General features: G+C 40.2%; 1 protein-coding gene across 1 annotated transcript; it reads left to right on the top strand.

Annotated features, from left to right (window-relative positions):
* The first annotated feature begins 120 nt into the window (after positions 1 to 120).
* Positions 121 to 21,332, top strand: LOC308361319 (ankyrin repeat and SOCS box protein 2-like). Its single transcript, XM_080833624.1, has 10 exons — positions 121 to 216; positions 6,019 to 6,326; positions 6,550 to 6,663; positions 6,868 to 7,040; positions 7,415 to 7,570; positions 7,699 to 7,941; positions 10,734 to 10,905; positions 17,733 to 18,306; positions 18,408 to 18,561; positions 19,183 to 21,332. The coding sequence occupies exons 2-10, from the start codon at positions 6,025 to 6,027 to the stop codon at positions 19,347 to 19,349; spliced, it is 2,055 nt and encodes a 684-aa protein (XP_080689750.1). The 5' UTR covers positions 121 to 216; positions 6,019 to 6,024; the 3' UTR covers positions 19,350 to 21,332.
* The last annotated feature ends 231 nt before the right edge of the window (positions 21,333 to 21,563 follow it).

Genomic DNA, 21,563 nt, shown 5'->3' with positions numbered 1-21,563 from the left:
TGTTCGTGCCAAGTGTGTCAGTAGGCCAGATGGTCTCAGCTGCTGAAATATCAAAACAAGGTCATATGTCTCTGAACCCCAATCAAGTGGCCTCTTGATATCATATGTAAAAGCCACAGGCTTTGCCCACAGTGGACAGGCAGGCTTACCAAGAAAAGGATCTAAAAAAAAACAGCTGAATTTTTTAAACGAAGCAAAGGAGGGTATTCTGGTTTGGTGAGTCAACTGTTGAATTGTTCTGCTTAGGTGTTTTTTAGGGAATGAGTTAAGAAATTGATGTCATATTTTCAATAGTAGCACTTCTGTTTATGTAATGCATTTTTACATGTCAGTAGATGCACTTCTTTCTATAATTTTACTCAGGAGACTACTTTTTATGCCCATACATCAGTGAATGGAGTGTGGTTATAAAAACATTATATATAAACATTGGGTATGGTGGCTATAGAAACAATTATCAAAGACTATGCCTGATTTCACCTGGTAAGCCTACTGATTATATTGCCGAGTATTTAAGAAGTCTACAAAGCTATTTCAGTATGCATCACTATAACAGTGTGTCCAAATTGCACTACAGTCATTCATGTACATTTTTAAAGAAGAGTTCCCAATTTACTGAGGAAAAATTACGTGTTCAATACTTATTTTGCCTGCTGTGTGTGTGTATATATATATACAGTACCTTGCGTAAGTATTCACCCCCTTGGATGTTTTACCCTTTTATGGCTTTTATAAATCAGTCATGGTCAATATAAGTTGGCTTTTTGGACAAAAAAAAATCACAAAATAGCTCTCTATAAATATATTTCTACACAGTCATGTAAATTAAATACAAATATGTAATGAAAATAAGTGATTGCATAAGTATTCACCCCCTTTATCACCCCCTTTATATAGACTGACCTAATTCAACAGAGGTCCAGCCAATTGGTGCTAGAAGTCTCACAATTAGTGATATGGGGATCAGTGTGCAGTAAATGTGTCTCAAGTGATTGTAGTATAACGACACCTGTGTCTGGAAGGTCTATTCACTGGTCAGTATTCAGTAATCAGTATTCCTGGCTACTGTTACAACATGAAGACCACAGATCACCCTAAGAAACTCAGAAAAAAGGTTATTGAAAAGTACAGGTCAGGGGAAGGATACAAAAAAATGTCCAAGGCACTTAACATCCCCTGAAATTCTGTTCAATCCATCATCAAGAAATGGAAGGAATATGGCACATGTGTAAATCTGCCTAGATCAGGCCGTCCTTACAAACTGAGTGACCATGCAAGAAGGAAACTAGTAAGAGAGGCCACCAAGACACATATGACTACTCTGAAGAAGTTTCAAGCTTCAGCAGCTGGTATGGGAGAGACTCTGCATACCACCACTGTTGCCTTGGTTCTTCACCAATCAAAGCTTCATTGAAGAGAGCCACTGTTGAAAAAATGCTCCACTTTGGTCTCATCAAACCACAGAACCTTCTTCCACTTGACCATGGAGACTTCCACATGCCTTTTGGCGAACTGTAGTCGATCCTTTTTTTCAACAGTGGCTCTCTTCCATAAAGCTTAGATTGGTGAAGAACCAAGGCAACAGTGGTGGTATGCAGAGTTTCTCCAATCTCAACTGCTGAAGCTTGAAACTTCTTCAGAGTAGTCATAGGTCTATTGGTGGCCTATCTTACTAGTCTCCTTCTTGAACGGCCCCTCAGTTTGTGAGGACGGCCTGATCTAGGCAGATTTACACATGTGCCACGATCCATCCATTTCTTGATGATGGATTTAACAGAATTCCAGGGGATGTTTAGTGCCTTGGACATTTTTTTGTATCCTTCCCCTGACTTATACTTTTCAACAACCTTTTCTCTGAGTTGCTTAGAGTGATCTTGGGTCTTAATGGTTTAACAATAGCCCGTAATACTGATTACTGAATACTGACCAGTGAATGGACCTTCCAGACACAGGTGTCGTTATACTACAATCACTTGAGACACATTCACTGCACACTGACCCCCATTACACAAATTGTGAGACTTCTAGCACCAATTGGCTGGACCTCTGTTGAATTAGGTCAGTCTATACAAAGGGGGTGAATACTTATGCAAGCACTTATTTTCATTACATATTTGTATTTAATTTACATAACTGTGTAGAAATATATTTTCACTTTGACATTAAAGAGAGCTATTTTGTGAATTTTTTTGTCCAAAAAGCCAACTTATATTGACAATGACTGATTTATAAAAGCCATAAAAGGGTAAAACATCCAAGGGGGTGAATACTTACGCAAGGTACTGTACAGTACTGTGCAAAAGTTTTAGGCAGGTGTGAAAAAATGCTGTAAACTAAGAATGCTTTCAAAAATGGAAGTGTTAACAGTTTATTTTCATCAATTCTTCATAAATTAACAAAATGCAGTGAAGGAACAGAAGAAAATTCTAAATTAAATCAATATTTGGTGTGACCACCCTTTGCCTTCAAAATAGCATCAATTCTTCCAGATACACTTGCGCAGTTTTTGAACAAACATCTTGGAGAACTAACCACAGATCTTCTGTGGATGTAGGCTTCCTAAAATTCTTCTGTCTCTTCATGTAAACCCAGACAGACTCGATGATGTAGAGATTAGGGCTCTGTGGGGGTCATACCATCACTTTTAGATTAGATTAGATTAGATTCAACTTTATTGTCATTATACAGAGTACAGGTACTGAGATAACGAAATGCAGTTTAGCATCTAACCAGTAAGTGCAAATAGCAATAAAAGTGCAGAGTATGTGCACTTGCAGGACTTTCTGTTCTTCTTTAAGCTGAAGATAGTTGTTAATGACATTGGCTGTATGTTTGGGGTTATGTTCCTGCTGCAGAATACATTTGGTGCCAATCATACGCCTCCCTGATGGTATTGCATGATGGATTAGTATCTGCCTGTATTTCTCAGCATTGAGGACACCATTCATCCTGACCAAATCTCCAACTCCACTTGCAGAAATGCAGCCCCAAACTGGAAAGGAACCTCTACCATGCTTCACTGTTGCCTGCAGACTCTCATTATTGTACCTCTCTCCAGCCTCCAGCGAACAAACTGCCTTCTTCTACAGCCAAATATTTCTAATTTTGACTCATCAGTCCAGAGCACCTTCTGCCATGTTTCTGCACCCTAGTTTCTATGTTTACGTGCTTAGTTCAGTCACTTGGCCTTGTTTCCTTGTCGGGGTAGAGCTTTTTGGCTGCAACTCTTCCATGAAGACCACTTCTGGCCAGACTTCCCCGGACAGTAAATGTCTGTACCTGGGTACCACTGGTTTCTGCCAGTTCTGAGCTGATGCCACTGCTTGAAATCTTCCGATTTCGAAGGTAAATAAGCTTGATGTGTTTTTCATCAGCTGCATTAAGTTTCCTTGGCTGAACACTGCGTCTACGATCCTCAACGTCTTCTTCAAAAGAGCTGGAACTGCACATTTTGAAACCCCTGTCTGCTTTGAAATCTTTGTCTGGGAGAGACCCTGCTGATGCAGTATAACTACGTTGTGTCTTGTTGCTGTGCTCAGTCTTACCATGTAAATGGATAAAAAATAAACATTTATTGTTTACATTTTTCAAAGCATTCTTAGTTCATAGCATTTTTTCACACCTGCCTAAAACTTTTGCACAGTACTGTATATATATATTGTGAACTCCCACGAGACTCAGGAGACAGGAGAGAGGGTTTTCTGGTTAACCATGTGGTTATTTTATTAACTTTAAACTCATAAACCAAGATTGGCAAAACGATAACTGAAACAAGTCTTCTGTCTCCAGGCTGGAGGGTGGACGGGCCCTTATGGCTACAGCTGTCCTCTCACCTCCTCAGTCGTCCTGTGTGCAGGGAAAGACAGGGTTTAGTAGACACAGCAAACCTAGTCACAGAGAACCACAGCGCGTGGCTCCCTCCTCACTTCTCTCTCGCCCACTTTACCCTGGCCCTTTTTATCTGGTTGCTACTCAGTAGCAGCCTTGACTGATTGGTTACACCTGGGCCTTCAATTTGTGTAGCCGGCTTCCCTAAGCTCCTGGGTAGCTCCCCTGGGTCCTAAAGGCAGCCAAGTACCGCCCTGGAGTAGTATATGCCATTGACAACCTTTCCTAGGAGCCTGTGTCGCCGCCTAGCTCTAGTGGGACCCCAAGGGTGGTTTGGGGGTACCACAATATATATATATATATATATATATATATATATATATATATATATATATATATATATATATATATAATTTAAATTTAAATTCACAATTATGCTTTTGGGTTGAAAGAATGCAATCCTGCGTTTGCATTAACGTATAAATGAGCACTACCTTAACAGCATCCATGATCGGTAAGCAAACTAACTGTTAACATAGGACGCTCACATGACGTGATGCATTCCTCTAGCTACTATGTAGCTAGTGGGCAAATATTTCTGTTGTGTGCTGCCATCCAGTGGAGAGAAAGGTATTGCTGTATGAGTTAATCAGCTAAGTTAATGTAGTAGCTAGTTACATCTGGAATGCTATGGAAGAAAATTGCATCCAAGTGCCTTTATAAGCAAACATAATGTGGCTCCACATTAAATGATCCCACTTTTTCATTTTCCACATATCTCAAATGTTGTATGATGTAACATAGCTTAACAGGACACATGATATGTCCAGTAACACCATAAAGAAGGGGGCAACATATAAGTCAAAACCAACCATATGTATTGACGGTCTTGAAAATATTGGCTTACTAAAGCAAAATGAGTCATCACATAGAAATGAATTAAGTGTTTTTGCAAGAAGTGAACATTCACACTGTGAAGCCTATGAAAAGTGACAGTGGTATATAGAAATACAGACCGCGTTAGACACTTCACAACCACGATTTTCCTTTCTTCCAATTCTTGGATGTAGAATTTCCCTCCCTTTGTAGAAGCCTGTTGAATGGATATACATTTGCCATTTTGCCCCAAATCGCCCAGAAGAGGCGGGGCCATTTGAAGCAAGACTTTTGCCTGAGTGCCTGTCTGTTACCTGGTTTGACGATAACATTCAAAGGTCGGACGGTCTAGTGGTAGAATCCGACAGAAAAAAAATATAACATTTACATTTAGTCATTTAGACAAGGGGTTGTCAACCAGGGGTCCGTGGCCCCATGGTGGTCCGCGACAGCGACATGAGATGTTGATCAAATCACCATTGAATTTTTTTATTTTTATGAATTCGCTTTGATATTTCAACACATTTCCAGATCACTCTATAATATTGTGAATAATATCGAAGAAATTACACTGACAAGTGCTACAGACGGAATATGTGCGCGGTGGAAGGGGGCGTGGCGACGGCGGTTAGTGATCTACCCTGATAGCTGCACATATTAAAGTGTTATAGGCAGAATATCTGGGCAGGAGGAGGGGGCATGGCGGTGGCAGATACAAACATGCATGCGCCTGCAGGCTCATCAGTGGGCCGCAAATTACTTTCTAGACAGAAAGGTGGTCCCTTGGACAAAACCAGTTGAAAACCCCTGATTTAGACCCTTTTATCCAAAGCGACTTACAAGGAAATTGCATTAATACATCAGTAGCAGTTTTTTTCCCCCCCTTTTCCCGTAGGCAGTGCGTCGCCCCAATGACCCTTATGGACAAGCTGCCCCTGATTTTAAGATAGACCTGCCGCCTCCTTCTTAGATTCACCCACGAGGTTACCGAGGGAACAAGGATTTCCACCTGGTCTCCTATGAATTTGAAAAATTAGTATGGATCATATTCTTGCTTGCCTGTCAGATGAAATTGATACATAGCATCTTGTGTTTCCTGGACATGTTTTTTGTCTTTGTCGCCATACTTTGGAAAGTATTAGTGAGGGTAGGGGGCTGACAGTATTAGGTTTATATTCATTCAATATCACTAAGGCCACAGGTTCATACATACTGCTTTCCATAATTACTATAAAACCTCATGTCAGTGACTTTAAATGTTTTTTTGTGATTGCTGAGCTTTGGTGACTGATCACATGTTCATCCTTTACATAGTCCATCATGGCGGCTGCTAGCGTCACCAGGCATACACCCACTAACCAAGCTTTTGAAGACTACAGTGACTACAGTCACTTATCTGACGAAGAGCTAATTCAGCTGGCCATTGAACGCAGTTTTACGGATGCCCACGGTCCATCACAAGCAGCTCAACAGTCAGCATATTCACCACCTGCACAAAATCAGTTGGAGCCCCCTGAGGATGAACACATGCCTACATTTCGTGAGGTCCGAAGACAAGCTGCTATGCCCACTCAGAACGTCACTCCCCCCGCCAATCCACCCCAACCTGTCAATCCCTCCAGGTGATGTGAACATTACAGTTGTGCTGTATGTAGAACAAATCGTTTTCTTGAGATTCACCAACAATCTTTTACCTTATTTTCATCACGTGCAATGGATATATTCACCGAGAATGCTTAATGGAATAGACATATGTAATAGTATTTTGTGTAACCTTTGGTTGCAATGTATGTTGGAGTACACATGAGCATTTTTGGAACCTCTGCTATTTCTGTCTGTTTACAGTGAAGGCCAAAGCAACGAAAACAAGAATGCACATGTCTTTACTGGAGACAGGGAGAAGTTACTGGCTTGGAGAAAAAGAAATGGATCTTTGGAGGTTACAGTGGACTTTGAAGAGTAAGGATCTCTCTCTATGTAAATTCACTTAAATCCTACGCTTAGAAGTTCTAAGATCTAAGATTCTTCTTGAACTCTTAGTAGTTTACTTGGGTAGGATGTAACCCACAAATCATATCCACTTGGCATAATGAATTCACTAATTGTCTAGCCAACACAACAATTCAACTTTATGTCAATGAAAATAACTCTACTTTTTTGCAGTGCTGTATCCCATTTAAATTCAGCTATCTGGAAGAATAATGCCAAAACAGTGAGAGACATTGTACAGAAAGAGCCTGCGGAGAGACTGAGCAAACCAAACACGGAGGGTTGGATACATTTGCATGAAGCTGCACACTGTGGTTATTTGGATTGTTTGAAGGTGCTTATAAAAGGTATGGCTGAAAAACAACTTACTTTATGCAACAACAGTTTTTTTTTCTCAATGAGTGAATGTTGTTGTCATGGTGTTCACTGTTCTCTTTAACTGTTGTTGTACTAGTAACTACTCGATTCCCGCTTTTCGGTTTCATTTCTTGAAGTATGTTTTTTTTTTTTTTTTACTCAGTAACGGATGTAATTTCCAATGTAGCGAAGTACAATACTTCAGTCAAAATCTACTTAAGTAAAAGTAAAATTACCGATTTCAAAAACTACTTAATTACAGTAACCTGAGTAAATGTTATTTGTTACTTTACACCTCTGATAGTAATACTACTACTATTTCAAGTAATTTCCTTTTCAATTTCTCCATCCCTACAAATTATAGCCTTTCCTCAACTCATCAACAAGCGTACCCACAACAGCCAAACCCCTCTGATATTGGCTGTAAGTCGTAAACACCTCTCATGTGTCCAGTGTCTCCTTGCAGCTGGAGGCGATCCTAACATAGCCAACGGATTAGGAGAGACAGCTCTCTTCAAAGGTATCAAAAAAAAATACATTGTTAAAAGCAGTTGGTCGTAAATCAAGAAAAAATATATATTGTGTTTATTTCTGTATAAAAGATAAAACAAATAACAACGATGAAACAAAAATGGCTGTTGTTTCCAGCTTGTGAGAAGGCAAATGAGGAGATGGTGGAGCTTATTCTGAAATCTGGAGGCAATCCCTCCAGGGGAAATTTTGACGGAATGACACCTTTACAAGAAGCAGTGGGAAAAAATGTCCGCATGTGTAAGCTACTGGTGGAAGCTGGAGCGAAGATATGGACCAAAAATACATACGGCATTGAGGCACTGTTCACAGCTGCCCAGGGAGGATGCACAGAAGTACTGCAGTTCCTTATTAAACAGGGTGAGTTTCATCAAGATTCTGGAGGTTTATACTAGCATAGAAAGCAGAGGATTTGCCAGCAAGGATGTGGCAAATATTTGACTCTGGCCAGTGGCTTGACACTCTTCATTCTGAGGGTTCAGTGTGCGCCCCTTTGAGCGCTAGAGTTCAGCTGTCAGATTGGCCCGTCATGTGGGGAGGAGCTGAAAAGAATATGCCTCTGCGTCCAATTCAAAATTGGCGATTTTTTACAGAACTTTCACTTTACACATATATACTTGTACACGTATAGGGGCCATTCTACCGAATTGGTGCAAAGTCAGGTCGGAAATGTTTTTTTATGTTTTATTCCCAAAACTTTGTCCGTTTGTATATTGTACCATATCTAAAGTACACATATCTAGTAAAAGGACCGTCAATTTTTATATTGTTTTTTCAGAATGTGTTGGAATGTTTTTCCTCTTGTTCACTACCGAAACATCACATTTACTATAGTAAAAAAGTATTATTATTGACCTGTTCAGATTGTGTTTCCTTCCCTTCTCTGAAGAGTATTTTTACAAATATTTCTTGAAGGTTTTCACAATGAAATCCATAAAAATTATTTTTTTTCCAAATTTCCAAGTTCAATTTATACATTTCATCAAAATCTAAGTGCAATATTTCTTTGTAAAATGCAAAATACTGATAATATTGATTCCAGAGTTGTTGATTGATGAAATTGAGCATACATTAATCCAATCAATATCATAACATTTTTGTTGATTACTCAATATACTTAATCTTTTACAAAACATACAGTGTTTCGGTAGTGCTGCACTGTTTCGGTAGTGACTGCACTGTTGGATGGATGTTCATTTCTCTCCCAAAATCTTCCAAAAGGTGCTCTGGGCCGCCCTTTAGTCCACAACACATTTATGGGATTGAACTACTTACTATTTAATTTCGTCACTACCGAAATGATCATGTCACTACCGAAACTTTACCATATGTTTCGGTGACAATTCTAGCTAACTTTGAGCATAACTAAAGAATGGTAGCAAATACTTGGCTAATATTCACGTCTTTGTAGAGGTGTACACACATAAAAACATTATACTTTGCATAAAACTCAAAAAAGTTTACTAAATTGAAGACAATTTGTATTCGGTAGTGACAATTCTTAAAGTTACATGTCAATTTTCAGACTTTGGAACACATTTATATCAAAACTATGGGATTTAACTACTTACCATTCAACCATGAGGGACAGGGATGCAGTGTCACTGCATGGTCAAAAATGCAGGGTCATAGCTAAAACACAGGCTCAGCTAAATGGACTAAAACGCTTGTGTTTCGGTAGTGACACGAAAACTGGGGACATGATTTTTTGAGTATAGTTTATTTGTTTAAAAATTAAACCCACAATAGATCTACATTTTACAACTTTTATTTAACTAAATCATAAAGATCTTTGAAATAACACTATTGAAAAAAATGTGTGGGGGACAGCTTGTCTGGGAAGTCTCGCCCCTCTTTTTCCGGCCAATTTGATTTAGCCTTCAAAGTCAGTCTGGCAAGGCGGCTATACCAACTTAGTTCAGCATTGTAAGGATCCTTGGAGCCAGTCACAAACTGGCTATTGGCTACCTGGCGTGCCATTGGCGGATTTAAACTAACCACGACCACGTAACAAAATCGACGGCAAAGAGAATTTGAAAACATTGGACATGGAGGCCGCCGCAGCACAGCAAAACTCCGATACTGCTCTCGCGGCTGTCTTGGATGATTTCAAAGGCAAGTTTTCTTTGAAAACAGAACAGATACTTGCCCTGGAACAATTCATACAGAAAAAATATGTGTTTGCTTTATTACCGATCGTTGTATCGTTGGTCTGATTGGTTAAAGGAGTGTCCAATTACGTGACTGAAGTGGACCGCCATTGAGTAGTTCGCCAGACCAACTGAGCAAATGAAATGCAGTGAAGGGGGCGGCGAATTCCCAGACAAGGGGACAGCTACTTAGCCTGGCCATTACCAGCCTGTGACTCCATTTCATTCCGTCTTTCAGTCTGGGCCAACCCAATGCATTTTGGTTTCCGAGATGGGCGGGTGCTTATCTTGAGGTTTAAAATCATTGGAGTTCCCTTAACCAATCAGCAACGTTTAGTAAGCATTCGGTAGATTAAACTCTTCCCAAAGCCAGTTGGGAGAAGAGCTACGACGTCCTTTCCAATCATAAAACTTACAAGAAAATACTCTTGTTCTCCTTTTAATTTTCTGATGTTCTCGAGAGTTGAGACAACTTTTCCGATAGCTTTTCGTGTCTTTTCCTCCAAGGCGAGTTTTGCGTCACAGCTCTGAACTGTTCGCTGATTGGTCCTGCAAAATTTTGAGTTCTGGAGACGATTGTCAATGGGGTTGGGCCAGACTGAGTATGAGCTTGAAATCAATTCAGGCGGAAATACGTAGGCTGGTGTCACCAGGCTAACAGCTACTCCCCAATAGAAAGTTCCCTATAAATGATGATTTTTGTACATATTTAGCTTATCACTATCTCATTTAATGCCTTGGGTTTAATAACCATTACCTATTCTTAGTAAATACTATGGCTAAATACTTAATTATTTTGTAAATAGTTTGTATTGTTGAGGGACTGCACGTCCAAGTGTTATCTTTAGTTTACTGCTGCATTTATTCTTTGGAAATTGTCCTGGCTCCATGACCACAGTGACTAGCCTATTGAATGATTTCATGATTCAATTGGTTTCTTTTTTCATTCTTGTTGTTAAAGTTCATGAATCACCTCTTATATACATATCTTTATTTACACAGGAGGAAATATTAACACTCAAGCTAAGGATGGAGCAACAGCTCTGTATGAAGCATCCAAGAATGGACATGAAGAGGTGGTGAAGCTGCTTCTGTCTCTGAGAGCAGATGTGAACACAACAAATAAAGCAGGACTAACCCCTCTTCATGTTGCAGCAAAGAATGGACATGTGGGGTGAGTGGTGGTGTTAATGTGTGATTACAGTGTGTAAGAAGGCCTATTGTTGTATATAAGTATCAGTCAAACTGAATGTAAGGTAAAACCCCAAATCAATTAGAAGAAGTACATTTGCAAATGATAAAGATTGAGAAGGGTAAAGATGGAGGAAAAAGAGAGAGAATACGAGTGTGAGTGAGAACAAAAGAAGAGCGGGAGAGGAGAGCCAGAAAGCAAAAGCAAGAAGAGTAAAAACAAGACAGGGATGTGCACAGGAGTGTGCTAAGGTTGCTTGGGCAACTGCCTGTTTGCCCTCCTTGAGTAAACGTGCCCTCCGAGGGGGGAAATAATTCATTTTAATAGTAAATTTAAACACCTGCAGAATTTCATGTAGACCTAGTTTCAAAAAATCGCCACCCAAAACATGTCATAAAGTAGCCTTCTTCACTTCCAATCGATAAGCCTATGGGCAACGAGAGTGAAAGTCAGTAGGGGGAGGGGGGCATGCGCTGTCGCGTGTCGATGAAAAAACTGCACTGACGTTGTTTTAAGTTGTAGAAATTAATAACAAACGAACAATCATCATCATGTTTAATGAAATTAATTAAAACCTTCATAAATCGAGGCTCAGTTTGTCACGTTTAGCCTAAATAATCACATGGCTAGTTTGCCTACCAGACAACCAGCCCGTTATCACATGCTAATGTTTAATTGGTGTTCGTCTGCACGCCGATCTGCACTCTTTCTAATCTGATGATGTAATTGCTCCACGTGATCGCCTCGCAACCTCAGCCTGAACCCTTATTAACCCCACTGCGTCACTTCATAACCGCAACAACATAAACTAAATGTATACGATGTGGCGCCTTTTTCGTGACTTATATTTTTCTACTGTGCATAGTTGTTTGTATTGGGATAGTGTGCTGCTCTACCTACATGTGGATGGTTTTTCGTGGCCCTACTTAGCCATTTGGACGTAATTTTTTAGACCAGCCAGAACAACGGACACGACCGGCATTATTTAATAACTGAATGGGTTGCCATGGCTCAGCGAGTGAGGCAGCCGAGTGCAGCAGCTCTCCAGCTTCCTATTACCCTGCTACTATTCAGCTGGATTTTCCTAACGGGATTAATTAAAGTTTATCTATCTATAAATAAGATGAATGGTACGTTAGCTCTGTCAGACAACAATAGCTGCTTGTGTAGCCTACTAGCTGGCGTTAACGTTACATCAGAGGTTCAGTAGGTGAAGGACGAAGCCCTCAACAGTAGCCTACATTTGTTGTTAGTAATAAAACCATGAAATTGGAAGCAACTGTAAACCAGGATCTACACCACTTGCATTGTGGTCTCTCGTGCTCAAGCTCAGCCTCTCCATAAAGCACAGGCATCTAAACAACTCACAGACACAAGGTTAGAAAACAGTTATAAAGTGACACAGAGTTTGCCAGAGATAAATAAACAGGAAATGACATACTAACCGCACTGGCAGGACTGCTCAGCAGGTTATCGTCAAAATAAGAGACAACTGCTGGGGACGGGGGGTTACAAACACTTCTAAAGAGACAGAGATAATAAACAGATAAATGTTACAGTGAGTGATAGGCAAGATCAAACCGGTATGTCTTAAGTGCATGTTAAAAGGTTTCAACCATTTCAGCCATTCTAAGGTATTCTGGCAGACTGTTCCAAACCTACAGTCTGCTCTGACCACTGATTTCATTAAACACCATAATGTATTACTATGCAGATTAAACGTAGGCTATGCGATTAGCCTTTATACGCATGCTCCTGTCTTCTTCTCCATTTTCTTCAGTTGTCTGTAGCACCACCAAAGGCCAACCACCAACAATCTGATCCGCTGGGTTCATGTAGACGCAAATCTTTCTTGACACTGCTCCGTGTAGACGCGATAAAAAAGAGGATCGGATTCAGGCAATTCAGGCTCTGTGTAAACGAGCAAATTTTGATGCCAATTGTTAGGCTTCACAGGGTTTTCTGCCTTACACATTCTTTGGGTGATCAGCCGTCTTTTAACAGATAAAACAGCAGTAAACAGTAATTGTCTAACACTAGCTGAAAAGGTCAACAAAACCCTTACAAGTGTCAGCACCGGCAGTTTGTGCTGATAGACAGCCTGCTAGCATGCTAACTCATGTCTTTTAATAATAAAGTTGGCGCTGTTGCTTTTGACCATGTTGCTGTTGATGATATAGTTGGTGATGTTGCTGCTTTTTTTTTTTTTTTTTACTTTTACGTGCGATGGTCGGGCAAGGACCACAGAGAACAGTGCATAGCCGAGGCAGCTAGTTGGAATGATAAGTGTGCCCTTCACGTGACAATATACCATGAAAATTAATTTAAAAATAATGCCAGTGATAGTTGACCAGTGGCGGTCCGTGCATTTCACGACTGGGCCTTCAGCGATGTCCTACACGATGTTAAACTGAGTGAATCCACCTCCTAATACTATCATTATGACGCCATGGCTCTCGAACCATTATATTTATACAGAAAGGCAGTATAAGTGAGCATTGCATCACCTTAACATAGTCGAGTACAACAGACTTTATTAATATTTCCGGAGCGTAGTAGTAAACTCTCAGTTATATGATCGCTTGGATATTACTGTCACAACTTAAAAATAAAAGGCGATTTTCAGGGATTAGTCTACAAAGTTTTATTAAGTCCACCGAAAGTAGCCTATGAGAGCTTAAACAAGTTTGTCCACTAAACATCGCATTGTCCCACCTGCAAAGCAGTTTCATTAAACTTCCCATCCTCACGATAGCCAGTTTTTCTTGAAAGTTCCGTCTTGAAAATGGCGTTGTAATTGTATCAAAAACTGGAATTATCAAGTTGGTGTAAACTAGTTTATTTGAGTTGGTTAATGTAATTATATTTAGTCTTACCAATTGAAACAACTAGCATAATAAGCATTGAAACCGATGTACGTCGTTTTCGCATTAGCCAGCTAAACTGAGCACTGAAGCACTGCACCGGTCTGCCTCAGTATCCAATCAAAGGACGTTTACGTGTCACGTTCAACGCGAGGAAAGAAATATTCCGGGCCTTCTAGAAGGCCCAGTGTCTCCAACTCGAAATCTGATTGGTTGTCACAACTGTCTGTTTCAGTTCATTCAACTTAAATTAACTGAAACAGCCAGTTGTGAAAACCAATCAGATGTACACGGGCCTTCAATGTGAATTCTGAAGGCCTCAGGGAAGAATTCTGTTCTCGGGGAAGGTTTCTTGGAGCGTGGCAACACATGATAGCTGAAATATGATTGGATGAAAGCTCTAACATAAATTAACAACGCTGGAAGCTATGAAATGAAGATAATGGACTATGGGGAATAATTGAATACATATTTATGAAAAGAAAATATTAAAATTAAATGTATTTATTACATTTATTTTCTGATGATGTTTAGGCCAGCAGAGAAGGCCTTGAAGGCCCTGACGGACCACCACTGTAGTTGACTATAGAAAACATGCTTCAAGTTGTTGCATGATGTCTCTTTAAAAGGTGCTATATGTAAGAAGTTTAGTTTAAAATATTCAAAATCATCTAGAGATGGCAACAGAATGTGAAGAAATAACCGTTTTGACATAATATATATATAAAAAAAACAGCTATGCTCTGTGATGCCCAGAAATCCACAACATTTTAAGTTGTGCGAGCAACATGGCGGATATCCTTTCACCACTTACTACTGAAAGGTTGGTTCAAGAACTCATAAACTTAGAAAAACGATGACTCTTCTTAATGGCTCCATGGAACCTATTCGTTCATTATCCACCCGGGCATCCACAATCAGAGAATTGGAAACTAGCCTATCTGATGCACCGAGACCTTTTATTGTGAGATTCCACAGATACATTGAGAAGGAGATTGTGCTGAACTGGGCAAAATCTCACAAGGACATTTCCTACAATCAGTGGCGAATGTAGAAGATTTTACATGGGGTGGCAAGTTGAAATTCAAGGATGGCATATTACATGCCTTGTGCCTATATGTATTTATTTATACAAATCCAGATAGTGAAAACAGACAACAGCAATGTGTTGCATAAAGTCTAAATATTGTTACAAAAAGCCTTTTCTTGAAAAAAGTCCTGATGTCCTGACCTTTTCTCTTAATTTTTGGGCCCTGAAACTGCAATATTACTAGTGGTTTAGTTTTAAAGAGGATCTGATATCGGAACAGTGCTATCAGTTTGATTTACAACTGATTTAGTGCTTACTGGCATTTGGATGGTAATTTAAATAGGCTATGGTCTAATGGAGCCCATTAGATATGTGTTAACACTTACATTTAGGTTTTTTTCCAAGTCCAAATTTGATTTCTCTAACAAAAGAAAAATAAAAGAAAACTGCATTCAGAACCCACAGCACTAAATGTCATTTTGACATACTGGTATATGACATATTTCCTTTCATAATGACAAATACTTTTCTTAATGGCTTGTTGTTCTATTAGGTTATCACATACAACATAATTTATACCAAAGCAAAGCTAGACTAACTACTAGCTAGCGAAAGATAGGGTGGACAAAAGAATGCACTTTTTACTGTTACTGAGTTTAATGTAGGCTACATGACGGAGTACCTTAAAAACAGCCAGAAAAATACTTTTTGAGAAAACTGTATTTAAAATCTGATTTCGGAATACCTTAACACTTAGGTTAGGTACGTAATCAGTCCACCTTACTGTACTAAAGACGTTGGTTAGCTAAGCTAACAGTGTTAACTTCAAGGGTAGTTAGCACAAGCAAGCTGTTTAGCGAGCTAGCTACTGTATGCTACCGACTTTTGCAAGCTAGCAATTAAATAAACGATTGAAATGACAACGGAACTGTCTATCACATATGACATCCAATTACATTTTCTTTATTCACGATTCAGCAGTACTGTACATTGATTCTTTCAGCACTGCAAGCCTACAGTAGCCTTGTCTCCAGTTTGTTTTTGGCTTCTCAAATGCTTTCAAACCGATTATTTCCTCACTAGTATACTATTTTTTAATTTGGTATTTTGAATTGATGTATTTTGCTTGCTCTTATAAAGGTCTTCTTTAAACTTATTGGCACAAAATAAACTCCATAAGATGGGCAAACACGGTTAGAGCAAAGCGGACTCAACCATTTTACAGGGGAGGGGGAACTTAAATATTTTAGAGCAAGTTACCAAAGAGATCAACTGCTTAAGTAGCAAAAATACAAGTAGCAAAAATATAATACCATTCAATAAATTCAAGAGTTTATTACAGGAGACACTTCTGACAACCTGGATGGCAAGTGGGGTGGCAAGCATTTTTTTTAGGGTGGCAGCTGCCACCCCGGTGGCTTCGCCACTGCCTACAATGATAATGGAATCCGTATATTTGAGGATTCTACCTTGGCAGTGGCATAGAAGCACTCAGCATTCAACAAGATCAAAGGCCTTCTCTACAAACGAAGTGTGCGATTTGGCATGCTGTGTCCAGCTTGTCTCCGTGTCTCCTACAACAACAGAAAACATTTTCAACTCTCCTGAAGACCCTCAGGCATTCTATCAAGAACGCATCCGTACCCCGGAGAAATCAAGTCCTAACGAGGAAAGCCGAATCACCATGTTGAACGGCCACATTGGTTTGATTAAGGTTCATGCATTTTCGTTTCATTGGGGGAAAAAATGGGTAGGCTTGTCCTTCATTTAAGCCTGTTGAGCATTTCGGTGAGGTACTCAACTGCCCAGAGCCAGACATTCCTGCCAACCCTTCACCAGCAGAAACGGTCCTTGACATCAATACCAGCCCCCCAAGTAAGGAAGAGGTCAAACTCGCCATCAAAGCCTTGAAGAATAGGAAAGCCGCCGGCCAGACTCTGTTCATGCAGAGCTGTTGAAACCTTACCTTAACACCCCGGTCAATGTGCTTACTGATCTCTTTAAAGACATCTGGGAGAGGGAAGTAACACCCCAAGACTGGGAAAAGGGCCTGATTGTCAAACTCCCCAAGAAAGGAAACCTCAAAACTGTGACAACACTGGAGGGGCATCACCCTGCTATCAGTACCATCTAAGGTCTTCTGCAGGGTTCTACTTGACAGAATTGATGCCGTGGATCAGAACCAAGAACAGGCAAGGTTCAGGAGAGGAAGGGGCTGCGTAGACAAGATCTTTGCTCTGAGGAACATTATTTAGCAGTCATGTTCAGAGTTGGTCGAAATCTCTAAATGCTTAGGAAAGGGGCTATAATAATTTCTTTCATATCTCCTTTAGCATAGGGTACACTGGAGCATCCTTTACTAAAGTAAAAGAGATAGTACTGCCCCGCCATTCCTTGCATGACCCACATTAATAACATCCGCCTTTGCATAATTAGTAACCGAGTGTAAGTCCAGTCGGATTCTCTTGGCTTTTCTTAAGTCCTAATGAATTTGTACTCCACTTCTTCCTTGACCTCATGATGTTTTCCATAGAGGTCTAGGAAAAAATGATAAGACAGACTATCCGACCGCAGCCCTGGTCTATACTGACCTTATGTGTGACACTACAAGTTGCCCTTTCCCCAATTCCATCATGTCAAGTGCTTCATAGTCTGCTTCATAATGCTGGGTGACATCACGTCATTAAACATTATTTTTTCTTAAAAATGTTTTAGTGCAAATTGTTTATTGCGTGCACAAACTGAAATACTTGTATTCACATTCTCATTGTATGGGGTGCCAACTTCATTGAGGTCATGTTGTCACGTGTATGTCAATGAAAATATAAAGCCCAGTTCTTTGTACAACTAAATCCACATTTGCCCGTTGATTAATAGAGAATTTTAAGTTCAACTTCTTTTCACCCTCTGTGCAGAGTTGTGTTGTTACTGCTTCCACGCACCGACAAAGACGTTGTGAGACACAGTGGTATAAGTCCACTCCACCTTGCAGCAGAGTGTAAAAGAGATACCATCCTGGAGATCCTCATCGAGGCAGGCTTTGACGTCAATACCCAGCTGTCGCCCAACCACTCCGAGATGTATGAGGACCGCCGCAGCACCGCACTCTACTTCCTGGTACGCAGCAGCAACATAGACGCAGCCTCCATGCTTCTGGCGGCTGGTGCTGACCCCAATCTGGATACCTTCAACCCTCTTCTGATAGCCGTGAGGAAGGGAGATATCGAGATGGCCTCTTTGCTGTTGGAATATGGTGCCAATGTGAATGCCAGCTTTCCAACGCACCCAACCAGCTTCCCAGGGGCTCTCCTGTTCTGTATGAGACACAGACTCATGTTAAAGCTCTTACTGGACAATGGATGTGATGCCAACGCCTGTTTCTCTTGTGTTTATGGACACGGCACACATCCTCCCATCAGGATCAGTCGTAGAAATAGGGAGGATCTGTACCTACATGGACTTGAAGCTTCTCATACGACAACTGCACAGGTTAGGGAGAATTACTTTTCTGAGTTCATGTATAACCTCCGGTAGTGTATTTTGATGTTGAGGCTTTGAACTGCGTTTTCTCCTATTTATATTCCCTTCAGTTCTGTGAGGTGATGGCAGATCCTTCTCACTCTCCATGGGTAGGAACTATAATTGATCTGCTCCTAGATTACGTGGGTCATGTGCAATTGTGTTCAAGACTCATTCAACTTCTGAACAGCAACAAGGATTGGGAATACATCAAGGATAAATCAAGTGCGTGAAGTATTTTTCTTTCCTTGTTGTCTAACTTTACTTTATGTTCAAAGCCATACATACTGTTCATGGCTGACCACCTTTTGGCAGTACTGTGATTTTTCACCAGGTGTTTGTAATCTTCTACTCAGGATGACAATGCATCTGAGTTACTGTTCAAACAGCAACTGGTGACTAATAATTGGTGTATTTCATTGGCCGCATTCTAGAGGTGCACTTTAGATGTTCCATTGGCAATGTAAAGCCCTATAGACTTCCTTACTAGCTGAGTCCATGGAATACATGGATCTTTCATTTAAGGCAGTAGTTCACAAACGTTTCATAGTAGACATCCCTTTCATAAATAAAAAATAAAATAATTTGGTCAGAGTTGTTATCCCTTCTAACAAAGGCTTAACGGTAGGCCCTGGCCATATTCTATGAGCACAAAGTAGGCTATAAACTTAGAACAAAAGGCTACTTTGCTGTAAGAGCCGCGTCACACTTAATTTGTTACCTGTAATGGGTTGTTTAGGCTTCTCATTCTCCACACTTTGGGAACCACTGCTTTTAAGGAGAGTTCTCAAAAAGTTCTCAATTTGTCAGAATTCAATGACCTTGAAATGTCCTTGAAACTTTCAGAGCCACCCTTCTCCCTGATGCATCTGTGTCGGGTGAAGATCCGCCAGCTGGTGGGACACCGGAGACTGAGGCGAATGGACAGCCTTCCTCTGCCTGGACGGCTCATCAAGAAACTGTTCTATGACAATGGAGAGTCTGAGGATTTCTTGCAAAGTAGTTTTGACTAAGCGCGCACAGGCTTATTTTCAGTAGCTGAGAAATGCAGCAGCTCTTTCAGGATTGACTGTGTCAGTCAACATTCTGTGTTAAAACAAGCTTAATTTCTTAAAGCTACTATTCCATCGGTTTCTGTTATGTTTATTTTTTTTTGAGAGGGGCCAGGGGACAAAACAATGACACCGAAATGAATACTTTGAAAATGGCTTTTCTGAGTTTATTAGGTTGAAGTGCGAACTTCTCTCCTAGGCTTAATTCACTAATGCTAAAGGCTAATACCACACAGCAGCTGTTAATAGTTAGATATGGACAGTACTCTTACTTAGTTCCTTTAATGAGTTCAAATTCATTGGCAATTATATGTATGTGTATGAGATAGCTTGCTTGTTTTGCACAACTGTCAAGTTGCATTCCTTTTTGTTGTTGTTGCTGGAAGAACTTGGGGCTAATACCTCCAAGGTCATGTCACTGAGTCGGATGAATACACAGACATATATCGTTTATTTTCCTTGTAAAGAAATGTATTTGGATGAAAGCATCAACTAATTGAATGGCAGCAGCTAATAGACCAGTGGCTTGTAATGTAACACAATTGCTCTTTAACAAACTGCAGGTAAAGTAATTTGTCATTTTAAAATGTACTGATGAAATAAAACATTTCTTAGTTTAGCAGCTGTAAATTAAATATCAAAGGTAAATTACTGTTTCCATGGCAACTGCAATATCAAAGGATGTGACCTACTTCTGGAATGCTCGTAAGACAAAGTTTAGCACTGTAGTCTAACTCATTAGCCTTAACGTAATTAAACGTAACCTCACCATTAACATACTCACTATTGCGAGTCTATTCACGCTGAAGTTGGTATAGCATAGAATGGCGGTGTGATTTTACAACTTGCAGCCCAATGAGATATTATGCACCATTTCCTAGTATACCGTAAAACTCCTACACATAATTGTAGCATATAAAAAGTATGCAATGCTCCATTAGGTTTGACGTTCTATAGCCTAGAAGTGTTGGAGGACAGCAGTTTGTATTGAAAATATCCAAACCAAATAATTTTGCTGACTGGGATGAAAAACATGGGCATGGAGCACTTTTGGCACTTGTGAACATGTACACTCCGTCCTGTATAGCAGCTGACTGGTGGACTGATGTGTCACAGATGTGACAGCAGTTATGCCAGATCAGATCCTGACTCTGTTCTGCAGTATATAACATGGGATGTGTGAGTGTATGAGTGGGGGGAATCTAGCCTGGATACCAGACCGAACATAGCCCCGCCCACAACATTTGAGGTCTGGAAGTTCGGTCTGGAACTGCTATGTTGGGGAAAAATTATCAGAAGCTAGGATTCGGCCGGACCAATCAAATTGTCAGGGCGGACTTTATACGATGATGGACAGATGATCAACCGTAACGTAATCAACTACGTCACCAACGGTTGGGTTGAATTAGTTTTCAACAAACATGGCTGCCACTGGAGAGCTAAAATTTGTGGATTCAAGTCTGTTTTAGAAGACATTGACAGGACATTCATTTTGAAAAAATAACAGAGAAACGCGATCAAGGCATTTAGATTCACACGGGAACCGGTAAAAGTTGAATGTATCAGTTGGCCCCAACGTGATACTACGTTGCTCTGATTGGTTCTAGGTATATCCAATTGAGCGAAGAGGCATTTTTGTCCCTGATTCGTTTGAAACACGCCCCATAATCACAGCCCCATGGAGCAGTATAAGACTCATATTCTGACTAGAATTATGAGTATGACATCGTCAGGCTAGGGGGAACCAGCTGGGAGAGGGAAATACTGAAATGTCTCAACTGTCCCTGACCTTTGACACTTGGTATGCAATAAGGTACAGTGTGCGTTTTTATTCAAACTTCTATTAACGTGGTTTTTATTCAAACTGCTAAGTTTGCTGAGTGGAGTGGTTGTGATTCATTGTGTTGTTTGTTTTGATCTTCTCTTAATAAAGGATTTGAGTCATTTGCAGTAATGGTAATAAATGCATGTTAATGCTGGACTGCAGGTTTTTGAGTCAAAGTGTGGAAAATTGATTGTAAAACTAGAATACAACAAGCTTGGATATCTATGTGCTTCCAAGTGATGGAAATCTATGTTCTTCCAAGCTCTGTGCTAAATTTGGTATTTCCAGGGGAGAGTATAAAAGAAAATACAAATTGGGCAACCAAAACAACCAGGTAAAAAAAAAAAGAA

Source organism: Sprattus sprattus (genome assembly GCF_963457725.1).
Source record: "Sprattus sprattus genome assembly, chromosome: 2".
Classification (NCBI taxonomy): domain Eukaryota; kingdom Metazoa; phylum Chordata; class Actinopteri; order Clupeiformes; family Clupeidae; genus Sprattus; species Sprattus sprattus.
The sequence above is the reverse complement of the archived record's forward strand: the minus strand, read 5'-3'. Positions and strand labels throughout refer to the sequence as shown.